We start from the raw sequence: 23,790 nt of genomic DNA, 5'->3' as shown, positions 1-23,790 counted from the left end.
GTAGTGATCGATGTAGCGGTTCCGAATGACAGTAATATCAGGAAGAAGGAACACGAGAAGCTGGAGAAATACCAAGGGCTCAGAGAAGAGCTCGAGAGGATGTGGAGGGTGAAGGTAACAGTGGTCCCCGTGGTAATCGGAGCACTAGGTGCGGTGACTCCCAAGCTAGGCGAGTGGCTCCAGCAGATCCCGGGAATAACATTGGAGATCTCTGTCCAGAAGAGCGCAGTCCTGGGAACAGCTAAGATACTGTGCAGGACCCTCAAGCTCCCAGGCCTCTGGTAGAGGACCCGAGCTTGAAGGATAAACCGCCCGCAGGGGCGTGCTGGGTGTTTTTTTTTTTTTTTTATATAATCCATCAGAAAACAGACAAAGAACACATACACCATCTTTAAACAAAGTACCAACTACTGTATAGTCCTGTAAAGTCACACTACATACATACAGCAACCACTTTATTATGTACGCCTGTTCAACTGCTCATTACATTAATCCAAATATCGAATCATCCTTTCACATCAGCAGCAACTCAAAACATTTAGGCATGTAGACATGATCAAGACAGCCTGCTGAAATTCAAACCGAGCAATTAATTAAGAAAGACGACTGAACTGGGCACGGTTGCTGTATGATGTGAATAATTCAGATGTTGTTGATGTATTGGGATTTTCCCACACAATCATCTCCAGGGTTTACAGAGAATGGTCTAAAATGAGAGTGAGCAGCAGTTCTCCGGGTGAAAATACCTTGTTGATGTCAGAAGAGAACGGCCAGACTACTTCGAGCTGATGGGAAAGCAACAGTAACTCAAATAACCCCTGGTTACAAAGGTTCAAGGTAGAAACAGCCACAACACATCTGATCTTGAAGCAGATGGGCTACAGCAGCAGAAGACCACACTGGTCTTTGAAATTTTTATTAAAAACACTATCAGCAATGCTGGGAATTATTCAGGAAAGCAAGTAAGAGCTGTGACTGACAAAAGTACAAACTTTTTTGATGAGTTGTCAGATTTAAGTAAGAAGTGCATAAACACAGCAACAAATATCTATAGTAGTAAATTATGTGTAGAAACCACAGCTGTGTAAAAACAACAAGAATGTCTAGCGTGGGTGAGGCAATGCATTACTGATTTGAGAACTGCATTTGCAGTGGTAAGATCGACATTTGTGATATGAGAATTGCGCCAAAGCGATCGAGGGGGGGAAACCCTGTTAATTAACCTGTTGGAGGCTTTGAGCGAGGCATGAACCTGACTGCCTGTCTGTATTGTGCAATCGTTGACCCTGCTGGCTGTAAAGCTTGCTCTCAGAGTGCGCAAATCCTACAGCCGTCTGTTTTCTGTGCTCGTGAGATCCACTTTAAAATCACGTTTATTTAACCCTCCCCACCGTGAACCACGAGTCACTAATCATGCACAGACGTGCACCAGCGTGCTTTTTAGTCCATATTTCTTGGCGGATTACAGCTGCACGCCGCCCCACCCCTTAACAAACAACATCATCACTACCACTGTACCTAAATCAGGAAGCACCGACACGTTTTTCTTTTTTCCCCTTTTTTGTTTTCTTTCCTTTTTTCGTAACGGAGACACTTTGGTGATTACAGCAACTGCGAACCATAAAGGGGGAAGAAGGCGTTATCTTCGATGCTGCTGACGACCACCGGTGACCACTACTAAAAGAAGACTGACACTTTGTTTCATCCAGTACAAGGCACAGCTGTGGATGCATTTGACACAGTCTAACCGGAGAAGGGTATGTGCACAGTCAAGGTTGTAAAATTCACAGGGAAACAAACACATACACGTAAAAGAAAGCAAGTGTAAAGACAGTGGCATACACGCGGGGGATACGACACTATTTGCATTTTATGTGGACTGCAGCTCGTGTGGTTTAGCGATAGTAAACATGTTTCACACGTCGACGCCTTTACGGCGCGTAACAAAAGCTGAAGCGAAAATATGCTCGGAATGTAGTTCCTGAGTAACTTTAGAAGACAGCGACGGAGTGAGAGCCGTGTTAGCATCCCTGTCATCACACTGTGACACTGCGTTAGTCATGTGCTTCGGTGGTGTCGCCCCACCACCAGCACTACTACAACAACTCCCCCGTCCATCCATCCCCGCGGCTGTCTCCTCGCGCTCCGAACACAGTTAGCATACCGTGCGATTTGACTCTTCTTCGCTTAACCGCAACATGACAAAGCGTTTCGTGTGAGAGCAACGCCTTGTTCACAGTCAGCCCTTAAGTGCCTTTAATTCGGCGTGCACCTAACTCGACAAGCTGGAATTTAATGTGGTAAATTTAAGGGTTTATTATTTGCTTCCTAATGCTTGCCACCGGAAGCCCCACTTTGTTGTTGGTAGCAGTCGTCCACTGGGCTAGCAGAGAAAGGAACTATTTAGTCTAAACAGCGTTAATATCACTTTCGGTAGATGGCTTAAATGTTTTCCGAATTTATCCGTGGTTTAAATCGACTCGTTATGTCACGTTTCCCTCGACACGAACACACGCACCGAAGTGCGGCGCCTTTAAATGGCGAGAATTCGAATGAGGATTTGCGCCCAAACTTCAGTGTGGATCACTCTGGTTACATGTTATTTACTGAGCACCTTAATGCATGCGTAAAGCTGTTGAGTGTACCTTTCACAGTTGCAGCAGTCAGCATTGCTACAACTGTTTGTTTTTAATGCTAGACAAGTCTTTAAATTGGACATTCTTTGTAGGTGTTTATCATGGGTTAGGCTTTAATTATGGTGGTGTTTTGACTAGGCTGCTGCCTTTCAGCACACTCAACCGTGTAAAGCAGAAGGAAATTGAAGTATTACATCACTGCATCCCAAGCAAAGGCTATTCTACAACAAGCTCACCTCCTTTCCTCACTTTTCATGAAACAGGCTGGTGACAGAAACCATAAGCCTCTCTGTGACTATGACGAAAGCATAGAATTTTTATCCACACACTGTTAGTGGAAGGAGCAGCAGCTTGTGCAGCTCAAGACCCAACGATAAGCTTTCCAGCTATGTGTGTATTTTTACTCTTTGCCAGTTATATATAAAAAGGGACATTGAAGCTCAAAGCTGTTATGACATGCTCACTTATTGCTGCTTTCCTCAAGCTCTAAATAAAGCACTTACACATGAGTGGGCGCCTGTGCCTGAACTACAGTGATTTATTAAAGCCTGCTGACCCTCTAGCAAGGGAACATTGTGCAAGATAACCCCTGGCTTTGTTTGATAGAAATCCCATGTAGGTTTAATCCTCACCTTTTTTCTATTTTGCTTCAGATGATGAAAAAAGTTATTAATAGTTATCGTAACATAACACAATTACACTCCGGTTTCAGTTCTGGTACAGATTGAAACGTGGATATTTTTAGTATCGCTGACTACACAGACATAGCTTTTACCAGCGGCTCCAGGTTAACCTTCGCAAAGTTTCTGGAGCCAACTCTATTTTCTGTGGAAGTACCTGAGTTGCGAAGGCCACAGGAATGCATTTGTCTAGGCCAAGAGAAAGAAATACCAGGAAGGTTTGCTCACATGTCCCGGCTGGCATTCCTTTGCCTTTATGAACATGCTGTACTTGCACCAGCAAGCCCCCCCCCCCCCCCCGTGAGTATCATGCAATCAGTTGTGCAAACATTCAGAATTTTTTCCTTCTCAGCCAACATTTTCGACCCCATTTCTGCACGTGCACTGAATCCACTTGCTACATCTGTGTTTTACAGGTGATACACTGAGGTTTGTCAACTTCCGTGCTCAGAGATTCACAAACTTCCTCCCGTTTCTCACTTCCCCCTTCCTGTCTGTGCCTGCTCTGGCAAACAGGTTGAGTCACATTACCTTCACCTCCTGCGCAGCAGTGCACTCGTTTTGTTAGTTTTACCCTAGGTGGGGTGTTGGCAGCGTTGCTCTATGAAATTCTTGACAGCATATGTTGTCATTGAAAGTAGCGTCACAGCCTTGAAAGTGTTGCTTAAACGTTATCCCTCTGGGCCAAGGATGGGCAATTAATTTTCTAAAGAAATGAAATGAAAAACTGGGACAGTTGTGGAGGGCTGCAACAGTGAGCTGAACTCAGTCCTGCTCAATATTAATTTTATGTCTTTGTAAGAGTAAATGTTATAGTTTTGTCCTAAATATAGCCCCTTGGGGAAAATGAATAATTGCCCATCCCTGCTTTAGAGTCATATTATAGATGGCAAATGCAAGCAAGTTGCTTGGGTCATACATCTTCATTGTGGAGTTCTAAGCTAGTGTTCAGGCTCCAGGTTATGTCAGTAAGGCCCCTGTGGGAGTGATGGAAAGTTCCTGTGCAAAACATCTCAAAACAAACATGAATTAACAAAGCAAATTGCTGTGCTTAGTATTGGACCACTGGGAGTATTTTTTTTTCCAACTGATGTCTGGTATTCCCATAGAGCTATATATACCAATTTTTTTTTTTTTTAAAGACAGGAAGATCCCACAGCTGTCTTCTCAGACATTTCTATGCAATAGCAGCTCTGTATTTATACAGAGTATATTTGTAGTCTATGTTGTCATGGCCCTCCTTCGAAACAACATCAGAGAATCTTTGCTAGTTTAAGATGAAAAGTGCCACAGTTTGATATTTTAGTCAAAGAAAGGGGAGCTTATCCAAATAAATCACTCAACCCTGAGACCAATTATCTCATGTTAGGAGAGCAAGAAGCGAAGAAGGCAGTGACTCTGGTGTTTTAGGCAGACAGCTGGAGCCCGCAGGCTAGCATCACCTCTCTCTGTGGTGGAACTGCTGTAGTTCGGGCAGATGCGCGTGGCCAACTGCCGTTTCATTCAAGAGGAATACTGATGAAAGGGGAAAACGACTTGAAGGGTTTTCATTTAAATTCCGTTCAGCTTGTTTTGTTTTTGCTTTTAATGGCGTCAATGCAAAACATGCAAAACCCGAAGCGAAGGGCGCTTTACATAGTAAGCTAAAGATGCTTTGATTTTAGAGAGAGAACTCTAATGATCTCATCTGATTCTTCTCTTTGAGCAAGCACTTAAGAGGAGGAAGAGATCTGTGGCAGAACCAGAGGGGCAGTGAAAAAGATGTCAGAAGAGCATTGAGAGACATCACAAATATGGAGAAAAGGAAAAATGTCAAATTCTGAAATTTCAGATTCTTAATATAAAATTTCAGGCTTATTTGCTTCTAAATTACTTAATTAATCCCTTTTTAATTGGCCAAGTTGTTAGTCTAAACTACAAGTTTGACATAGTCCAAGAAAGTTAGTAGGTCAAACGAACACTGCAGCATCACTGAGAGTTAAAAACTGTCTAAATTCTTTCATCTTTAATAAAACGATCAGCATTGCTGCTTTACCAGGTGAAACTATGAAGTTTAACTTCCAGGCATCCATGAAAACAAAATGTATTACATTTAACGGAGTTAGAAGTTAGCAGGAAGCTAGCGGATGTTAGCTCGCTAGTTTCGCTAGTTACCTAAGCATGATATTGCATGTTCTGACTGAGAGATTTCTGAAAAAATTCAAACGTACAGCTCTGCTATCACTTCCAACATAAATGAAGACAGGAAACTAAACAGCAGTGACGTTTGTAGGGTTACTAGAGTTGGACTAGTTGGTATATAATGATGTGCTACGTGATCGCTAGCGAGACAGCTATGTTAGCATAACATAAACAGTGAAGCTGGAGGACGAACACTAACACTTTACCACTTATAAAAGTTAACGTTAAGGTTCCTGATAGTTAAAGACAAATGCAATCGCATGGCAGGATGCTGTAAACGGACCAAACTTCAGTCAGGACTGAGATAATCCATCCACAATACGAGGTTAGTCATTAATATACTGCAACAACATGGGAATAGAGCAGCTGCCAGAGAATACAGCATTAATGAATCAATGGTACAGAAGTAGAGGAAGCAAGAAGAATGAGTTTAATAAAGTTTGATTTATCTGACTGCTTTGTTTCGCTTAATGTGCCTTATAATCCCGTGCACCTTATGGTACGAAAAATATGTACTGCACACTGCAGTTTAATGTTGCAAAGCACCTCTTTTTAACTTCAGTGGATATTATACATGGTTATGCTCAGGACATGTCAGCCCATTTCTAGTGGAAATGCCTTTTGGTTAAACTTTCAGCAAGGAATTTGCATTTGCACTGTTACATTTTTATAAAGCTTTAATGTACATAAAAACCAGCTTCTTGTTTAAGTGAAAATAAATGGAAGGTTGTCTTTTTGCGCTAGTAATGTTGTGGAGTTGTATTTTGTCTCGCATCAATTATATCGTCAGTTATATCGTTATCGCAAATTTTCAAATATATATCGTGATAAATATTTTTGGCCATATCGCCCTGCTCTAGTTTGTACCCTACCTCCTCCTCAAAACTTGGGCCAATCTGAACGAAACTTTGCTTGAAAATTGTTACACATGCATCGATCATTAATATCCAAACAGCACAAAAGTGAGGAAATTTGTGTTTGATTTGTGCTAACAGTGCTACTTTGCAATAAATCTCATACTGTTGGAAAGCCTGTTTATTTCTCCTGAAATAGTCCCACATTTATAAGGAAAATGCATTTTTGGATTGAGGTGAAACTTGACAAAAAAAAATCTTTTTGCCAAAGAGCTTATTCTGTTACCAAATATTGTTTGGCGTTTATTGGATTGACTGAAGTCTGTAGAAACAAGTCACTGGCAAATTAAGAACTGATTCATTAACAAACGGGGGCCTCAGCAGATGTAGAGAACCATGACATTTCTTCCCCATTTCAGTCACAAGCTTGGTCACCCAATACTGTGGGATGGCGTCACATTCTTCAACCAGCATTTGTCACAAGTCAGCTAATGTGGTTGTGTTGGTCAGTCTGGCACGAACAGCACACCAAAGCTGACCCCACAAGAGTTCGATAAGGTTGAGGTCAGGACTGTAGGCAGGCCATTCCCTACTCTCTACTCCAAAATTCTGGAGGTAGTCTCTGCAAAACCTCACTCCGTGGGGTGAGCGTTGTCATCCTGGAGGACAGAGTCCGGTCCCAGTCTGTGGTGATATGGGACTGACACTGGTTGTAGAATCTCCTCTCGATATCTCTCCACATTGAGATTGTCTCCAGTGATGATAAGCCTTGTTTTTCCAGTGAGGGAGATGGTGCTCCACATCATCACCACGCTGCCTCCACCAAAAGCTGTTACCCTATCAGTGCAGCAATCAGCATAGCGTTTTCCACATCTTCTCCATACTTTGACCCAGCGATCCAGCTGCCGTAGGTAGAATCCGGCCTCATAGCCGAACGTAACGTCCCTCCACATGCTCAAGTTCCAGTGCACATCTTTCTGACACACGGGGCACCAGAAGCTCAAGATCAGCCATAAATCCCAGTGAGTTTGATTTTCCTATTCATCATCTCCCTGCTTATCCAGTGTTACCTTCTCTATTTGTGCTTATTTCACATGTCATGTGAAACCAGGGTTGTATTTATTAAACGGGTTGTTTTAAACGATCGTCTCATGTTGTTATTTTGTCCTTTGGAAAAATTGCTGGGTAGTAACTAATTCATTGACATTTTAGACTAGGTAATTGTTGGAAGTTAAATAGTTTTGTCCATTTCCATTACTTTTGCTATTGTGCTTGTGATTATAGAAAGGCCAGGGATAAAAAGGCACGAGCCTCAGAGCCCTTTAAATGTCGAGTATTGCTCTTGTGTGGTTGCTAATCAGAAAAAAGGGGGTTGAAAATGAGTTTGCATGCGCTCCTTTTAAAGTAGGACAAGTAGATTTGGAAAGAATAATTTATTTCTTTTTTTTTTTTACATTGGTTTGACAGATAGTAGTCAATGCTGCATGGAGGAACGGATCCCAGCCTTCGTTTTCCTGATCGACCACATATACCCCGTTTTCTCCATTTGGTGTGATTTTTTTTTTTTTTTTTTTTTGCATTTGTTTAGGAGCAGTAACGCATGGCACTCTCACATCCATTTAAATATAAATTTTTTAGTATTATATGAAAGAGAAGAAGAGAGAAAGGAGGTGAAGACGATGAAACAATCCAGTTTCTTTATAAGGATTGCCATTCTGGCATTGCACTGCCCTCCCTCTGGGACAGATTTTAACCTTTGACCTCAAAGCTATTGTCAAGAATATAGTGTACTTTCCACTGATACATAGGGAGAGCTATAGATCTCTTATCTCATCCCCTCTCTCCACTGCCTTCCGCCCAAAGGCTCACATGCACACACATACGCACATGCTCCGTATTCATTACGTAATTGACTCTCGCAGTAGGGCAAAACACGGCGCAGTCACCGAGGCTTAAAAGAAGCTGTTATGTCGAACGCACAAGAGCAAACTTTAAGTGAAACAATGGAACCAAGCAACACATGCTCCGGTTAGAGACATGGGTTTGTCAGTCTGCTGCTGTGTGACGATATGCCACGCAGACGTCGTATCAAGTTATGGAAGCTAAATGAGTCCATCATACACGGGCCTCATGTGATTGTTAATCATAGGCTAGTATGTGAGAACTGCGTGCTGGGATCTGGCTCAGAGATGCAGAGTAGCTGTGTTCCTTTTTTTATTGTGCGCGCACACACACACAAAAAAAGAGGTAGTGTCTCTTTGGTCACAATGATTCGGTGGAGACGAACTACAGAAATGCAGCATGGACCAAAATGAATGTGTTACTTAAAGAATGTATTGGGACCGTGCAGATTGTGGTTACAGCAGTGGTAGTAAATGAAAGTGTTTTGTTTAGGTTAATTAATGTTACAGCAAGCACTGCATGCCAGTGTGATGCTTGATGTGTTCACCTCAAAAGCTGAATACTTCACTCTGACAAAGCAAGAGAAGCTGGCTTAGACAAAAGCCGAACACAAAATTAATGACCGGTTATCCTGAAAGCTCCTCCTTACTTACTTTTTGATCTGCTACCTTTTATATATGCATCACGAACATACTATATATGGGTCTTCTGATTGGCTTCTGGCACCTCAGTGTTGTCTGTGTCACTTTCAGGCTCATTCTCTTTCATGTTTTTGGCTAAGTGGACTTTTCGACCACACATTTCTTTGGAAGTTTTAACAGTTTGCCAGCTGAGTATTGTCACAATCTGCTTCATTAAGAGCTTTGCAGACAGTACGGTGGGCAGAGCAGAGAGCTGCAGCAAATGGCAAGAACAGGTCTTTAGTTGGATCCAAGTGCAAAAACATTTTTCCTAGGGCTGAACGATATATCGCATTTGCGATAATATCGCGACATGATCAAGTGCAATTTTCTAACCGCAAAGGCTGCGATTATACTCTGGACATGTCCAAATTCATGGGCTGCATCCTCCTGAGGCCGCATTTGTAGACCGATTACGTCACAGCGACGCGCCGAAGGCTGTCCAAATTACTACCATATCCCAGAATTCATAGCGCGGCCCAGCCAAACTCCAGTTTCCAACAATGGCGGCCGCTACTAAGTTTTAAAATTACTCATACTAATCTTTCTGGGTCACAAAATAAACTTTTAAAATATTTTCAGGCGAGAAAGTAGTTGTGTAAACATCAAATATCTGCTCGGTTTATCAAGATATCCCATATTTGCAAAAGTGCTTCGACGTTTTCAGAGGCGTCTGCTACCCACCAGCTCGACAGCTAGCCGGGAGCTCGAGGGTTACTGATGCGGCCGAGAACGGCACAACTCCCGGCACATCATTTTCAGATCACCGCGGAGTTTCGCTGCTCGGGTTAAACGTAATATATAAGTCACTTAGACAACCTAAAAATGTTATTGTTGGGCTTTTTTCAGTGTTTTGTTTGTTCGTGAGTAAATCGGTTTGGCTGAGATTAAAGTTATTAGATTAGATAAAATAAAACTTTATTAATCCCCCGGGTGGGTTCCTCCTTGGTTTTCACACAGCTGACTAAACGTCAAACAGAAAACTTATTAAACAGAAGTATGAGACAGTCGAGAATTTACACCAGTGTCTGGTTATATTTTAGATAGCAAGAAGCAGACGGCCGAGTTTATTAAACTCCACCGAGACAGCGGTGACGCTAATCAGAACTAGCCTTCTGATTAGCTAATCAGAAGGCTAGACCGTCCAATTTCACGCCTTTAAATTTTAAAGGCGTGTTTGTGTGTGTGTTTATACAATTGCTATTATGTTTGCACTTTATGTGTAATGTTACTGACTGCAGAGATCAGTAAGATGTGTGTATTTTTTATTTATTAGTTTTATTTATTAAATATTATTTTTTAATTGAATGACTGTCTAGTAGTTCACAGATGTCGAAAAACTGAGTGTGGTAAAGCCACTGATTTTGTTTATGTATATTTCTGCAATCTGCACATTGTACTGACTTTCATTTTAATGTTTACACCAGGGTTCCTTGTCAGCACTTTATGCTCAGATGTTTGTAAGCTAAAAATAAACTATTGTGTATGTTCAAATATACTGTTGTGATTGAAGAAGTTAAATAAAAATGTCAGTCATCAATTCATGCATCACCTCATGTTATCATAACAGAGGTCTGTCTTCCAGGAAAGAACAGTTTAAAATTAATGTAATATAGTATTGGCCATACTATATGATGTATTGCTTGTCTTTGTTTAATAATACAGAAGACAAAGACCTTAAAAAATAATCGCATATCGCATCGCAATCGCAATATTGGGGCAAAAAAATCGCAATTAGATTATTTTCCATAATCGTTCAGCCCTAATTTCTCCCTGTGTGTCATATTCTGCACTGGAGTTCTGAGGTCTTAGTAGCCACGGGTCTGTTATAAATCAGTTAGGTGATGGAGCAGATCAAAGAGAGCAGGGAGCAGCAGAGAGGTGTGGTCGTGGAGCTAGAGGATCACACGTGCGTGCAGACACAGTATTAGAGCACTAGTGTAAATTTACTTATGTCCAATAAAGACAGAGAAAAATGTGTTGGGTTTATTGTAGTTAACACAAAGCTGTCATGCATTTTTAACACAGATTTAAAGCCAGAGGTCATTTTAGTTTTATCCAAAAGTCAATACCAATAGATCTGTCTGCAGCAGCCAGTCGCTTTTTTTGGAATATTTGCCTTTGGTTGTTCCTTAAATTTGCTGCTTTTAAAGCACTTTGAAGAGCTGTGGAAATATTCTCCTGGGATGCACTAGCTTTATGTGGGCTCAATAAGCCATCGTGATGACTTGAAGGTGTTTTAGCTACCCGAGAGGCTGAATAAAGAAGGGAAAAAAATCTATTTCTTCAGCTGTTGCTCTCACCCACTCTGACGCATATTTGTCGTGTTTGTCACATTTTAAGCATGCTGTATTTTCTTTAAATGGTTATTTCTTCCTTTGGTTAGATATTAATTTCAATTTGAGAACAGCAAAACTACCTGATTCTTATTTTTAGAAACTCATTCACTTTTTGATTTTCAGTCTAACGTTAGCAACTCTGATTAGAGAAGCAACACTTCTCTAATCAGAATTGTGTTTAATGAAAACACATACAGGTTTTGCTTCTGTGTTAACTATGTTATTTTTCCTGATCCTTATGTCCCCATTTATTAAAAATGCTGTAAACAACTATGAAGCAAAACAATTTACCATAAATGGTACTGTAAATAAGCTAGGTTAATAGTAAAACTCAACAGTTGTCACTGCTTTTAGCTAACAGGCTTCTGAAACTCAGGTGTATGGCCATGATTTCACAGTGCTATCCATCATAATCGTTAACCTGTTGCATTTAGAATTCCTGGAAAAGCTTGAGCCACTCGGGCGCCGGCGAAAGAATTATTATATTTTGGTTTATGCACGCGCATTAAACACAAATCTTGGATGGCTGGGACAGCAGTTGGATTTTTAGCCATGTCTTCCAACTCGTCCTAACTCCACCTTCTTTGCTGCAGCTGGCAACTGTAATCCTTGTTCTGCTCTTGAGGGCCACTCCAACCAGAAGCTGGGACACAGAGATCTTCAAAGCTACAGAGCAGTACAAGGACTACCTTTTCCAACTGTAGGACATGCTAATATGATGCAGCTTTGTCCCTCCACACTGTTGTTTGCAATAATTTCTTCTTGAGTCTTGTTGTAGTCAGTTATGGTTTCCCTACTTTAATGCATAATTCATCCTGTTTCATCAGCATTATAAAGCATTCACTAGACCCTGATGGGGGAGATTTATGATGTAGAAAACTAATCTCTTTCACCTGTACAGGCCTATAGTAAAGAAAGAAATAGCTTTGCAGTCTGTGCTCACTGAGAAATGGATGAGGGCCTTTAGTGTTACTTGATGCAGTGAAGTAAGCCGGCCAGATATGATAATCATAAAAGCGAGTGTATACAAACCCTTATGCATGCAAAACATATATCATACAACATATATTCCTCTTTGCCTCATCCCGTCTTAAATAATCCTGGCAGTGTTTCTATAGTCTTTTTTTTTTTTTGTCTTGACACTGTAGAGTTTTAATTTGCATATGTGGATGCAGAAACAGACTGGGTTCAGTGTGCTTTACGTACTCAGTCATGTTACTGAACAGGGTTCTGTCAGTGAAGCTATTTTTTTCCCTTAAATTTACATTTTCAACAGGATTGTAGTCATGAACGGAATTCAGTACGTGCAGCAAACAGATGACGCAAAATCTAGAAGCTTTTATTTAAATGTCAGTATGCAGGCGTTTTTCTAAATAATGAGCCCCATTTCTTATCCACATCAAATCCATGCAGAAACACTAGGGGCTTATCAGGATGATGATTTTAAATGGCCTCAGGTAATGGACAGCTCAGATGGATATAATTGCTTATTTATATACAGGCTTCCGCTTTGCATGGTAATGGATCAGGTGGTGGGCTTTAGGTAGCCATCCTATAATAAGAGCTTTTCCATCTTAATGACTTATTTAACGATAAAATGGAAATGTTTCCAGGTACGTGCTGACAGTCACAGCAACTCATGTAGGTTAAAATAGAAAGGGGCACTCGAAATTTGGCTTTTTCCACACAAATCCCTTTGTGTCAGGGACTGTGTGTGCAAAAACAAAATCCAAGTTAGCAAGTCACTGTTAAATGCTACTACTGAGTTGTAATTGCAGCCTTGTGTTACGCCCTTCCACATGCACACTTCCACCTCTCCCTCTGTCACTCGATTATGCAACAGTCCTGTCTTGCAAGTCCTTGCAGGATCTCAGCTTTGGATTGTGTAACGCTGAGAGGGGAACAGGCTGTAAGGCCTCACATTTAGCCGCAGAGAATCCCAGCGACGCCTCGCCACATCCAGCAAATATTTGAGTCCTCAGCGGACATTTTTCCGCCACACTGATTGCACAGCCACTGGCACTCTAATTATATCCCTTTGTTTAACCAGTGGGATTATGTTTTTCTTCCAGCTTATTTTTATAGTTTTCTGTGGCTGCTTTCATCCACAAGCAGATATGATTGATAGTGAGATAATACTTTAGTTATCCCCAAGGGGAAATTCAGATATCCAGCAGCTTGGTCAAAAAACAAACATCCCTCTGGTCATAAATAATAATAATATTAATAATAATAAAACAATAAGGTAAAGTTTCACGATACCGTCTTACTTCCCTTTGTGGGAAAACTTGGTGGGAACGTTTTGATGAACTAACATGCTATACAGGTAAGGGTGGGGGTAAAAATGTGCCATGTTGTTTACTTGACTCCTTAAATCCATCTTTTCTGTGAGTTACTATCTTGTAAAAGTCAGTTTGAGGAAGTCTCACGGAGACTGAACAATCCTAGAGGTTTGAAATGCTGCACAAAGGTAATACTGCTTTCATGCACACAGGCCTACAGTTAATATAATAAACAGCTTTACAGTATCTGTGCTTGCTTAGTAAAGGAAGAGAGCCTTTTATGTTACTTGAAACCAATAAAGTAAGCAGCCCAGAAAAGATTGTCCTGAAAATACAATTCCAACAGCACTTCTGTTACAAAACCTACCGCTTTTCCTTTATGAAAAGGGAATCTTAAGTTCTGACAGTCATGAAAGTGTGTGCAATGTTGGTCCAAGACTCGTATAAACCCTCCTTTTCACTGTTACAAGAAATATCGTGTCATTTTTAGCTAAATAAAGCTTTCAGTTTTGTTTAAACAGGCAAGAAGTAACATAGCTCTCAGCAAAGAATGTGTTGTGAATGCTTATTCATTGTAAAAACAGAAACTTTATAATTCAAGTCTAGCTGGAGCTAATGATGGTCAGAAAGAGACTGTCCATAGGTGTTTATCATGGCATAGAGGTGCACTGTAAGAAGCACATCGTGTGACAGAAAGTGCAGTTCACCTCGTCGTCTTTTATTGGTTCTAGTGCAACTAGCATGTTATTTATGTTATATTCATTCCCTCTAAGTTTTTGTGCGGTAGTTGTTGTAGGAAAGATTTCTAACGGCATATTTAAAACTGTCATTTTTGTGTTATCCACGTGACAAATGTGGTAAATGAAAGTGGTGCTCTGACTTTAGAATTCTTGTGTTAGCATGATTTGGCTAACTGCTTTATCTTTTTGGCTTATTAAAAAAAATAGCTTCAAGAAATGAATTTAATTTAATTTCAACTTTTACAAACTGATTTGGATGGTTAGAACTTATTTAAACAACCACTTTGTATTTCAAATGAAATTCTCTTCATAAAAGGGCTGTGGCTTAGAGCTAAGTTTCAGTTAGCAAGTAAACAGGAAGCGGATTGTTTACTTTTCTATAATATTCTTCTGTAATATTAAATTAGATGTTCTATCCTTTGATAATATTTTTGCCTATGAAATAATATATCAGTTACTCATAATCAGAAAAAAAAATGGTTGAACTAATTACATTAACTTAATTCTTTTAAGAATTTTTTTTTTTTTTTTTTTTTTTTTTTTTTTGCCTTTGCTGCTGTTGTTGCAGGATGAGGTCGAAATGACCACACTGGTGGTTCTAGTGTTCAGCTTATATTAGCCACATGATTGGGAGGATTTTTAACAGCCCACAGAATACTTGAAGTGAAATTTCAACATACAAAGTGTATAGATAGTTCTGTTTTGTTTTGATGTTGGAACTAGCTAGGTTAGCTAGTTCTTGCTAATACTGCTTTAGCAAATAGCTTGTAATTTAAACGCTAAAGACACAAATGATTTTATCAACATTCACTATTAAAGCTTAGGTTGTATTTACAAGTTGTTCTGATCACAAGAAGATTTCAAATACTACACAGGGCAAACTTACTTTTCACCTTCTCCCTTTTTACATTGCAATTTTTGGTGAAATTTACTCAAGCTCACAGAATAGCTGTTTACAAAACACTTTCCAATTGAAAAAGCTCATTTCGCTCCACTGGGTATAGATTTGTGAGCTATATTATTTATGGTTTCCAGTCATTTTCTAAGCTTATTGCAATTTAACTACACTCATTCCTAAATAAAAAGCCAAACCACTGTGATGCTGCTACTGGCATTAAATCGACGTTCTCTTTTCTGATGACAGTGAATATAATAACACCTTTCAATAGGTGATATTTTTTTTCCAGTGCAGGCACAGAGGAAACTCATATTTAGTTAACCTGGATTGACCGTTGCAAAAAGCAAACATGGCATTTAAATGTGCTTGTATAATGTGCTGTATTGATTTGTTTTGTGTTTTTTGTTTTGTATTTTATTGTTTAAAAGCTCAATCATTTTTTTTTCCTTCAATTGCTTGATTGACCTCTCAGTACAGAATGTGAGCATGTCAATACGTGTGAAATTTAAATAATACAGCTGGCACACATGGTAATCTTGAATTAATGAAGATTCCTTTGGGACTTTTTTTGGTTTTTTATGTTGATTCTCTCCTTCTTGACTATCAATAGACCATCAATAAACCACACTACCGTTCCTTTTTTCCCTCCACATGAACAATGCTGACAGCACTTTTCCACACCCGCCATGTGAAAAAGTGAAGACAGGCCATAAAAGGTGATGAAAGGCTTTCTGATGGGTGCAGATCTCCTCTAAAAGCCAAATACATGCTGTGATTTTCTGAAAGTAAGAATATTCTTTTGGTGTAATTGGATGGTTTTTCCTTCAGTGGTGAGTGTCAGGCAGAGATTTAAATTGTTGCGATTTCTGGCCTTCATTTACTCATCACGTTCCTCCTTTTTGCACCTAAACATTTAAAGAATCTAAAGAAGTTTATTTTTGCTCTTTATTTCCTGCATTTGTTTGTTATTTACACGGCTTCCTTGTGATTTTTATGTTTGGCTTTTTAAGATTTAAGCTTAAATGAATATTCACGCTACAGTGCACATGTTGGCACACTTAGCAAAACATTGTGTCGCCTCATTCCTCTTGATCAGGTTTCACTTCCATTCTCTGTGGAAATAAATAGACGTGTTGTATCCGTTCTCAAAGACGAACCCTTTCCTTTATAACACAAAGGTGCACACCTGTGCCGAGTCTGCCAGAGGTTTGGAGAATTGTTGAAACAAAGCACTGCACTGTTGTTAATGCTTACTGTATTACAATATCTCATGTCTCATAAAAAATAATGTATTAGATTCAGGTTGAGCATCTTGGAGACCAGTTTAAAGAGACAAGCCTGAGATGGTTGGGACATGTGCAGAGGAGGGATGATGGATATTCTGATGTTGAATACAGAGCTGCCAAGCAGGAAGAAAAGAGAGATCACAGAGGTGGTTTGTGGATGTCATGGAGGAGGACATGCAGAGGGTTGGTGTGGATGCTCGGGGCAGGGTGAGATGAGGCAGATGATTCACTAGTCTTTTCTAAAGTACAGTAAGGTTAGCCTAGACATGTTTACTTGGCTTACTTTTAGCTGACCCGTTACAATGATATGCATGATTTCCAGATCCACATGGACAACAGAGGGGTGTAGACTCTGTCACTTTTTTATATTGTATGCACACTCAAAAAAATCAAAAATCAAATGCACAGATCTGATCTCCGGTTAAGGTATCCCCTAACTGTTTCTATTCAAATCACTCCACACGTGTGTTTCTGATGCCAAGAACACAGTGATGGGAAACGCATACAGTCTCACTTTTGAGTGTTGTAGAATTAACTGAACTATTGTCGTCTGTAATCACATGAATCTGGGAACCTATCGGATTATCTGAAAAAGAAAGCCCTACAATGCTTTCCTTTTCCCCCCCATTGCGAGAAAACCTTTAGTCAGATGATAATGGTGAGGATGAGACTAATATGTGAGACCCTGCAGCAAAGCAATAACAGGAAGGAGCAACTGTGGAGAGCGATCTAATATTTAAAGATCACATTAATGGACAGGTAGCTACTAGCAGCAGGCAGAAAGTATATTTAAATGAATGGATGAAGGAACACAGAACTATAAACACAAACAGGAGGCTAGGGTTGAGCTCAAACAAGGTCTACAGTGGTTCATTTTTGAATTGCTTTAAATGTTGCACCTCATTTCATTTGAAATAACTAGATTTGTTGCCTGCCTGTTACCATACATTTTTGGCTGTTCGTCTTCCCCTTAAGAGGAAGGACAATGAATTGAATAGTATCTACTGTATTTTTGGATTTTTCTCACTTACAGGCAGTTTTCCAACATCTCCAAACTACCCTTGTTTTGACTTCAGATGATTTAGGCGATCATATTTTAAACCAAAATAAGAAAATTATTAAAAGCCTGCTTTCACTTTATGCACACAGTGTATTGTGCTTTTTTTCTTGTGTCCTCTGAAATACAGATTCAGGGATCATAACCCTTATAAGAGGGGCGCCTCAATTTCAGCTGTATATATTCAGTTTTGTGTTATATACTGGGATATTAATAATTAGAGCTATTTGTTGTTATTTGCTATTGTTTTGGTAGTCGTGGAGCAACTGTGACCACATACTTTATTAATCCCAGAAGAAGGTATTCTGATTCTAACTGTGGCATTTTAAATGCTATTGCTGCCATTAAGAGATGGAAGGGAGGGAAAGCCCCGGTGCCTTTTTTATGGCTGTATGTGAAGCTACAGTTTCACACTGAATCTGGAGATTGCCTCTCTTGCTGCAATAAGGAGGAGTTCGTAATCTTCACATAATATGCTGTTTACAGTCTTCCCCTGGTGTAAACTCATTGTGTGTGTTTCTTACAGGCTCTGTTAGCAGCATGGGACAGCATCTAGGAAAGAAGGAGCCCAACACAGACGGCAAGGTAAGAGGGCTCATCGCAGCTTTATATTAGTTTTCTTTTATTTGTGTGCGAGCGGTGGCTGTTATCTGCTGGACTTTGGACTCTGTGGCACAAAAGCTGTTGGGCTCCTTCACTCATGCTAATGTACTGCTGCCGCTGAGCTTTGAGCAGGAGTGACAACCAGTTTAGAGAATGTGTGTGTGTGTGTGAGTGTGAGTGTTGAATCTCTTTGGATAAAAAGCTGCATAAATGCCTTGCAAGTGTATGTGTGTCTAAGATTTTTGTGGCAAGTGTTTTGGGTTTTTCCTTTGTTTCCAAGCAATTTAGTCGATGACATTGAGGTTTTGTATTTTTAATTGTTGCTAGACTGGAATAAGAAGCATGCTCAGTGTACTTTATATTGATCTCTAAAAATAGGGAAACCCTAAACCTTGGCACACCTGAGGCAGTCATTTTTAAAATATAATTCTGTGTAGACTTGAATTGCTGCAAATTTTCAAGAGATAATATTCGGCACGCTCAGTTTTCAACAGCCGGCATCCCACTCTTAATTGAACCATGTTGCCATGGCGATATCCCAGGCACCACGAACCTCCGCGGTTCTCTTGGGTCATCCCCTCGAAACAACAAGCCTCTCCGCAGCACCACTCTACGAGAGAACCCATTTGAACTGGAGAGAGTAAATAGATGATGGCGTGCATCAGGGCTGACATTAAACCCTCTCCAAGTACACATCTCATTTAAACATTAGCTTTGGCCCAGTGATCAGCGGCGCTCAGATGGGCTACCACCCTGCTAGTGGGTGTAGAAATAAAAACACCACATTTTGGGGAATTTTTGCCCATCTGAGTCGAGAAGATAAACTGTTGCTGTGTCAGTGCACTTGGCTAAAAATAATGAACTGGAAGGTGACGCTGGCTGGTAATTTCCTGTGTGCTGCTGCTGAGAGCCTGAGCACAGATCAGTGAAGTTATAGCCAACAAATACTCCACCTCTAACAGGAGTGCTATAGCTTAAGCAGAAACTATGGTATAAAATAAACAATGATCCAGTGGAGAATTAAGTGTAGTTCATGCCGCGAGTTGACAAATAGACTTTTTCAAATTGGCTAGGACGCAAGGTGTGCTGCTCTGCCCTGGGGCTAATGCTCCACAGAAACTGCTTCTGATAGTGTTGTATTTAAACAGAACAAATCTCGGTGTGACTTTCTTGACTCATCTGTGTGCTCTGAGACTGCTTCTGTATGCCAAGCGTGGAGGCGTATTTGGAGGCTTAAATTAGGATGTTAATGTAGTTTAATGATATTCGATCATTAACCCCGACCTTGTCTAACGACTTTAAGCCATTGGAAGAGAGGCTCCTACCGTACATGAAGAGGTTTTGAGTTTATTGTGAGGTCTCCGACCCCAAACAGTGAGCGAGTTAAAGCAAAAGGAAAGAATAAGGCAGCTTAATGTGTGCACCGTGTAAACCCTGTAGTCTGCTGTGTGCTCTGGGTTATGTGTCACTACCTGGCCAATGCCTGTGACGGGCAGAGCAGTCATGTGGTGAATGGGGGAGCCCGAACCAGCAGGGGTGCTGCTGATGCAGCCCACGCATGATTTGTCTCCTATTCCTGCAAAAACACACACTGGAGAGCGCGGAGCAGAAGCAGGAGAAGTGGATGTATTAGTCACGTGCCGAGCTGGTGGGAGAGGTGTTGGGGGAAGCGTGTCGCACTAAAGCAGCATTGTTTAGCCTATGCAGACACATATTGTGCCGTATATCTTTCTTTGTATATCAATTATTTTCCCCTTTCTTTCAGCTCCATTATCGTAAATTGAAGTCAATTTTAAAAGGTCTGGCCAAAGAGCAGGTTGTCATAGTGACCGTGGAAAGGGAACAAAGCGTGACAGGGTAAGGCAGGTTGTGTTTAGATGCTGAAGTCAGAGTCATGATCCTTCTCCCAATCCCTTATCAGTTGTACCTATCCCTTCACTCACACACCAGGCAAAGTGTTTCTCTGTCAGCTTTCGGACAATTTCTCACCGCTGTTATTTTTCAGCTCTAAATCCCACCTGGATGTATAAGATGATAACACTGGCCTTTTTATTTTGCCAGAGTAGAAATTTAGCCATAATAAGGTTTGATCAAATGTGCTTTTAGTGGCTAGTGCTTTTGAAGATTTCGCAGAACTCCCGATAGAATACAACCCAGGACTTAAATGAGTCACTGGAAAACATAACAGAGTAACAGATAAGAAATATTTGCTTTTCCTTTGCTGCTACTGTATATTGGTCCTGCTCGGATGTAGTCTGATTGCTGTGTTGTCAACACTTGATTACAGACAGAGGCACAGGCTGTTGCATGCTTACAGTTTGTATAAACAGTATTGACTAAATTTGGCAAAGTGTGAGCAAATTTTTTAAATGAGAACCCCCAAAAAAAGCAACAAATGCTACATCGACACATGAATAGCAGCCCAAGCTAGCACCCATTTGCACGGCTTCTTGCAGTTTCAACCACCGTTTTGTTTGTGCTCATTAGTGGCCAACCACAGGCTTTGTGGCAATTCATGCTGAGACCATTTTTGCTCAGCGACATTTAAAGAAATTGACTTTACGCTTATCTCAAATGTCAGCAATTTTACCACGATGTGGTAGCATAATGCAGACTCTCTCCCCCTCCCCACCTAGAAGTACCTCTTCTTACCCATGTTGCGGACTCAGAGATACTATCAAAGCCACCAGTTTGTCAACTGACAAGAAGTTTTAACAAAGGGTTACTTTTTCCGCCTTCAAGCTCAAAAACAGCATGGGAAAGTGGCTTTTGTTACAGGAATACTATTTTCCCAGTGCTGCTTCAGGGAATTTGCAGTTACATTCTCACATGGTTTTGTAAGCCATTCTGAGAAATGTAACAAAGGAAACAACAGAAGAAAATTTTCTTGGTATGATGGTCCTGAAATGGAAAAGAATACATTCATAGAAGTATCTAGTTAGAATAATCAACGCTAGAATGAGAGCACATATTCAGACAGGCAGACAGTTTCCTAGTCTACAGATGTGCAATTTTAAGCAACGATATGCAAAATAACTTTGGGGTGGGGTGTGGGGGCTCACTTTTCTCAACTAAGGTGAGTGATTGAAGTGAACATTAGTCAGAGTGCAGGATGCCACTGATTGGCATATGAGTAGTCATAGATGAGTTGTTCATAAAGGATTTTACCCCTTAGCAGTAAACCTACAACGAGGGCTTTGAAGAGGCAGAAAAAACAGCGTAGAGCTACAGAAGCTCACCAAAATACTCTTAAGTGATGATTAATGTCACCATTATTAAGTGATTAAATTAAATAAACCAGTTTGTATAATCTCTTTTTATGTTGAGGTGATCCAACCATCACTAATGTGTCTGTCACATTGATAATTAAATTGTGTTGATTGACTTCCACCTTAAAAAAATGCTGTTAGCTGCTAGTTGCCTGCGACTGGCACTGCAAATTTAGCTTTTTGTCTCTTTAGTGATGAAGGCAGGCGGAGAAGGAGAAATAGGGACAGTTAACTTCATGAATGAGTCATAGGCTGTGTTCTATTTACATTGATACTCAAGTCAGAGAAGCCCCACCCACCTGACTTTGCAATCCAAGACTGCGGCAGTGTACATGCGTACGAGTAAAACTTGCACTCGCTGTAGAAGCCATATACAGAGCAGTGACCAGATTTTATCACCATGCTTTATTTGTGAATGTGTTTTTAACCATAAAAACATTGCTGTATTGCCAGTGATGCATGAAAGGCTCTGCCTTGCTATGGAGCAAAGCAAAGCTTGTTTGTTCTTGCATTTCCAACTACCTCTACTACTAAAACAACTGTCAGCTCCCACATCTGAACTTTGAGGTAAAAGGAACACAGCAGTTTATTTAACATTTGTGGTTATAGCTGACTAATATATGATGTAAATTTGCTACCAAGAACCTTGGTTGCACTCACAGACATGCAATCATATGCCATCAATGTTCTCAAGAAATTAAAAAAAATTGCAAAGAGGAAGGACTACTGCCGGGATAATGTTTGTGGTCGATCTCATGACAGAGTCACCCACATCACTCACTGCTGTAAGTTTAGAAATGAAGGTGATCGTCAGATGTTTTGCAACAGGAAAAATGCAACCGAGCTCTTTCACAGTAACCGACTTACAAAAGCCATTCGCAGACATTAAACTGATAAAGGCTGAATGATTTCCTGTGACAGTATCAAATAGACGAAGTACCAGCGTGGTAAATAAACATAGGGTAGGTGAACCTACCTCACAGGTAGGTCTGCGGTTTCAAACACTTTGTTAGCTAAAATAAAGGTGTTAATTACATTGTAGTATTTATATTTACTCTTATGTCTCCAATTAAATTCTATGATTAGGTCTAATGATTTCAGTCGATTGTGCTCTGGATCACTGGGACTAGAATGTTTGTGACTTACTAGGTTCCAGCATTATCTCGTTTGGCTGGCAAGCCTGTGTGCTTGATCAGTGTAACGCCCACCTGGGTAATGACAACTGGTTACTGCAATGCTCACTGAAACGCAGAGCAGAGTGAATGCAGACTGTGTTTTTGATTTCCAGTCTCTGAGCTAAGAAACTGCTTGGACAGGTGATCTGTCTCACTACAGATCACCTGTAGAATTTTCCAAACACCTTCAGCTACACAGGAAATAAAAATACAGTGTTAAAGGAGGAAAGCACAGATTGCAGATGATGAAATTGAAAGTAACAAGTTGTAATTATTCTTACCTTACTAATTCAACTTTATATGAAAGGATTTTAGGACCTTTGACGTTAGCCGTTTCTGTAGACGAGCCATGTGGATATCTTGCAGCTCATAACCTTAAATTAGGTCCTTTTGTAATTTCACAAAAATAAGTTATGTGCTACTTTGTGACTCACTGCAATATAGTTGCAATACAGCACTATTACTGAAGCTGTTGAATTAAAGACTAAGGTCTCCAGATGAGGGAGCTGGATGCCCACTTAGTAGACGGCCAGTCTACAGAGACACAGCTGTGTGACTGTGACTGGTATGTCTGTTCCTGTGATATATAGCTACAGGGTTTACAAACCCTTTGACTAGTTATTTGCCTTGGATAACATTTTACCATTGGATACCATTGTATTCAATGCCCATGACTGGTAAAACTCTGTGGCTTTTTAGCCCAGTTAAGTCTACTGTGTCTCACTTTACTGACACATTTGTGCTTGAACGACACACTGCTCATTTTATATTGCTGTAAATGTACAGTATATTGCTCTTTGGTCTTAATTGGTTTATCTAATGGTGTTCTTACAGCTCTAATAAAGAAATAAATGTTGGGTACATTCGGTCAACATGGGGGATAAAACTGACCTTGAGAAAGTAGAGCTCCAGAGACTCCAGTGTCTTTTTATACAGTACCTTACAAATGTGAGATGAAATGTCTTCCATCTGTAAAGAATGGACAGGATGTAACACTGAAGGGTACAGTTATCACCAAACCACATGTACGAAGTGGAACCTGGATCCCTTTGAAAGTCTCAGAAGACCCAAGTGCTGAAATGTGTTCAAATCACTGTGTTCCACTCCCACTCTCTCTGCTCAAATGTCAGGAGTGCTCGGGAACACTGAACCGCTTACAGTATCCTAGTGCTGAATTGGGATCAGAGGCCTGACTGAAGCTGAAGCAG

General features: G+C 40.4%; 1 protein-coding gene across 2 annotated transcripts in view; it reads left to right on the top strand.

Annotated features, from left to right (window-relative positions):
- The first annotated feature begins 1,406 nt into the window (after positions 1 to 1,406).
- The window catches only part of LOC101463692 (myelin basic protein), a 49,430-nt gene continuing 27,046 nt past the window's right edge, over positions 1,407 to 23,790 (top strand). The window contains exons 1-2 of one of the 2 annotated variants that reach the window (XM_024804160.2): positions 1,409 to 1,757; positions 18,062 to 18,120. In XM_024804160.2, the coding sequence (XP_024659928.2) occupies positions 18,076 to 18,120 (45 nt within the window). In that variant the 5' untranslated portion in view covers positions 1,409 to 1,757; positions 18,062 to 18,075. Of the gene's footprint in view, positions 1,758 to 18,061; positions 18,121 to 23,790 lie in introns of both variants that reach the window. The other variant, XM_076889832.1, reaches the window with a different exon arrangement.

This window comes from Maylandia zebra, linkage group LG11 (assembly GCF_041146795.1).
Source record: "Maylandia zebra isolate NMK-2024a linkage group LG11, Mzebra_GT3a, whole genome shotgun sequence".
Taxonomy (NCBI): Eukaryota; Metazoa; Chordata; class Actinopteri; order Cichliformes; family Cichlidae; genus Maylandia; species Maylandia zebra.
Note: the sequence above shows the minus strand (reverse complement) of the source record. Positions and strands in the feature narration are given on the sequence as shown.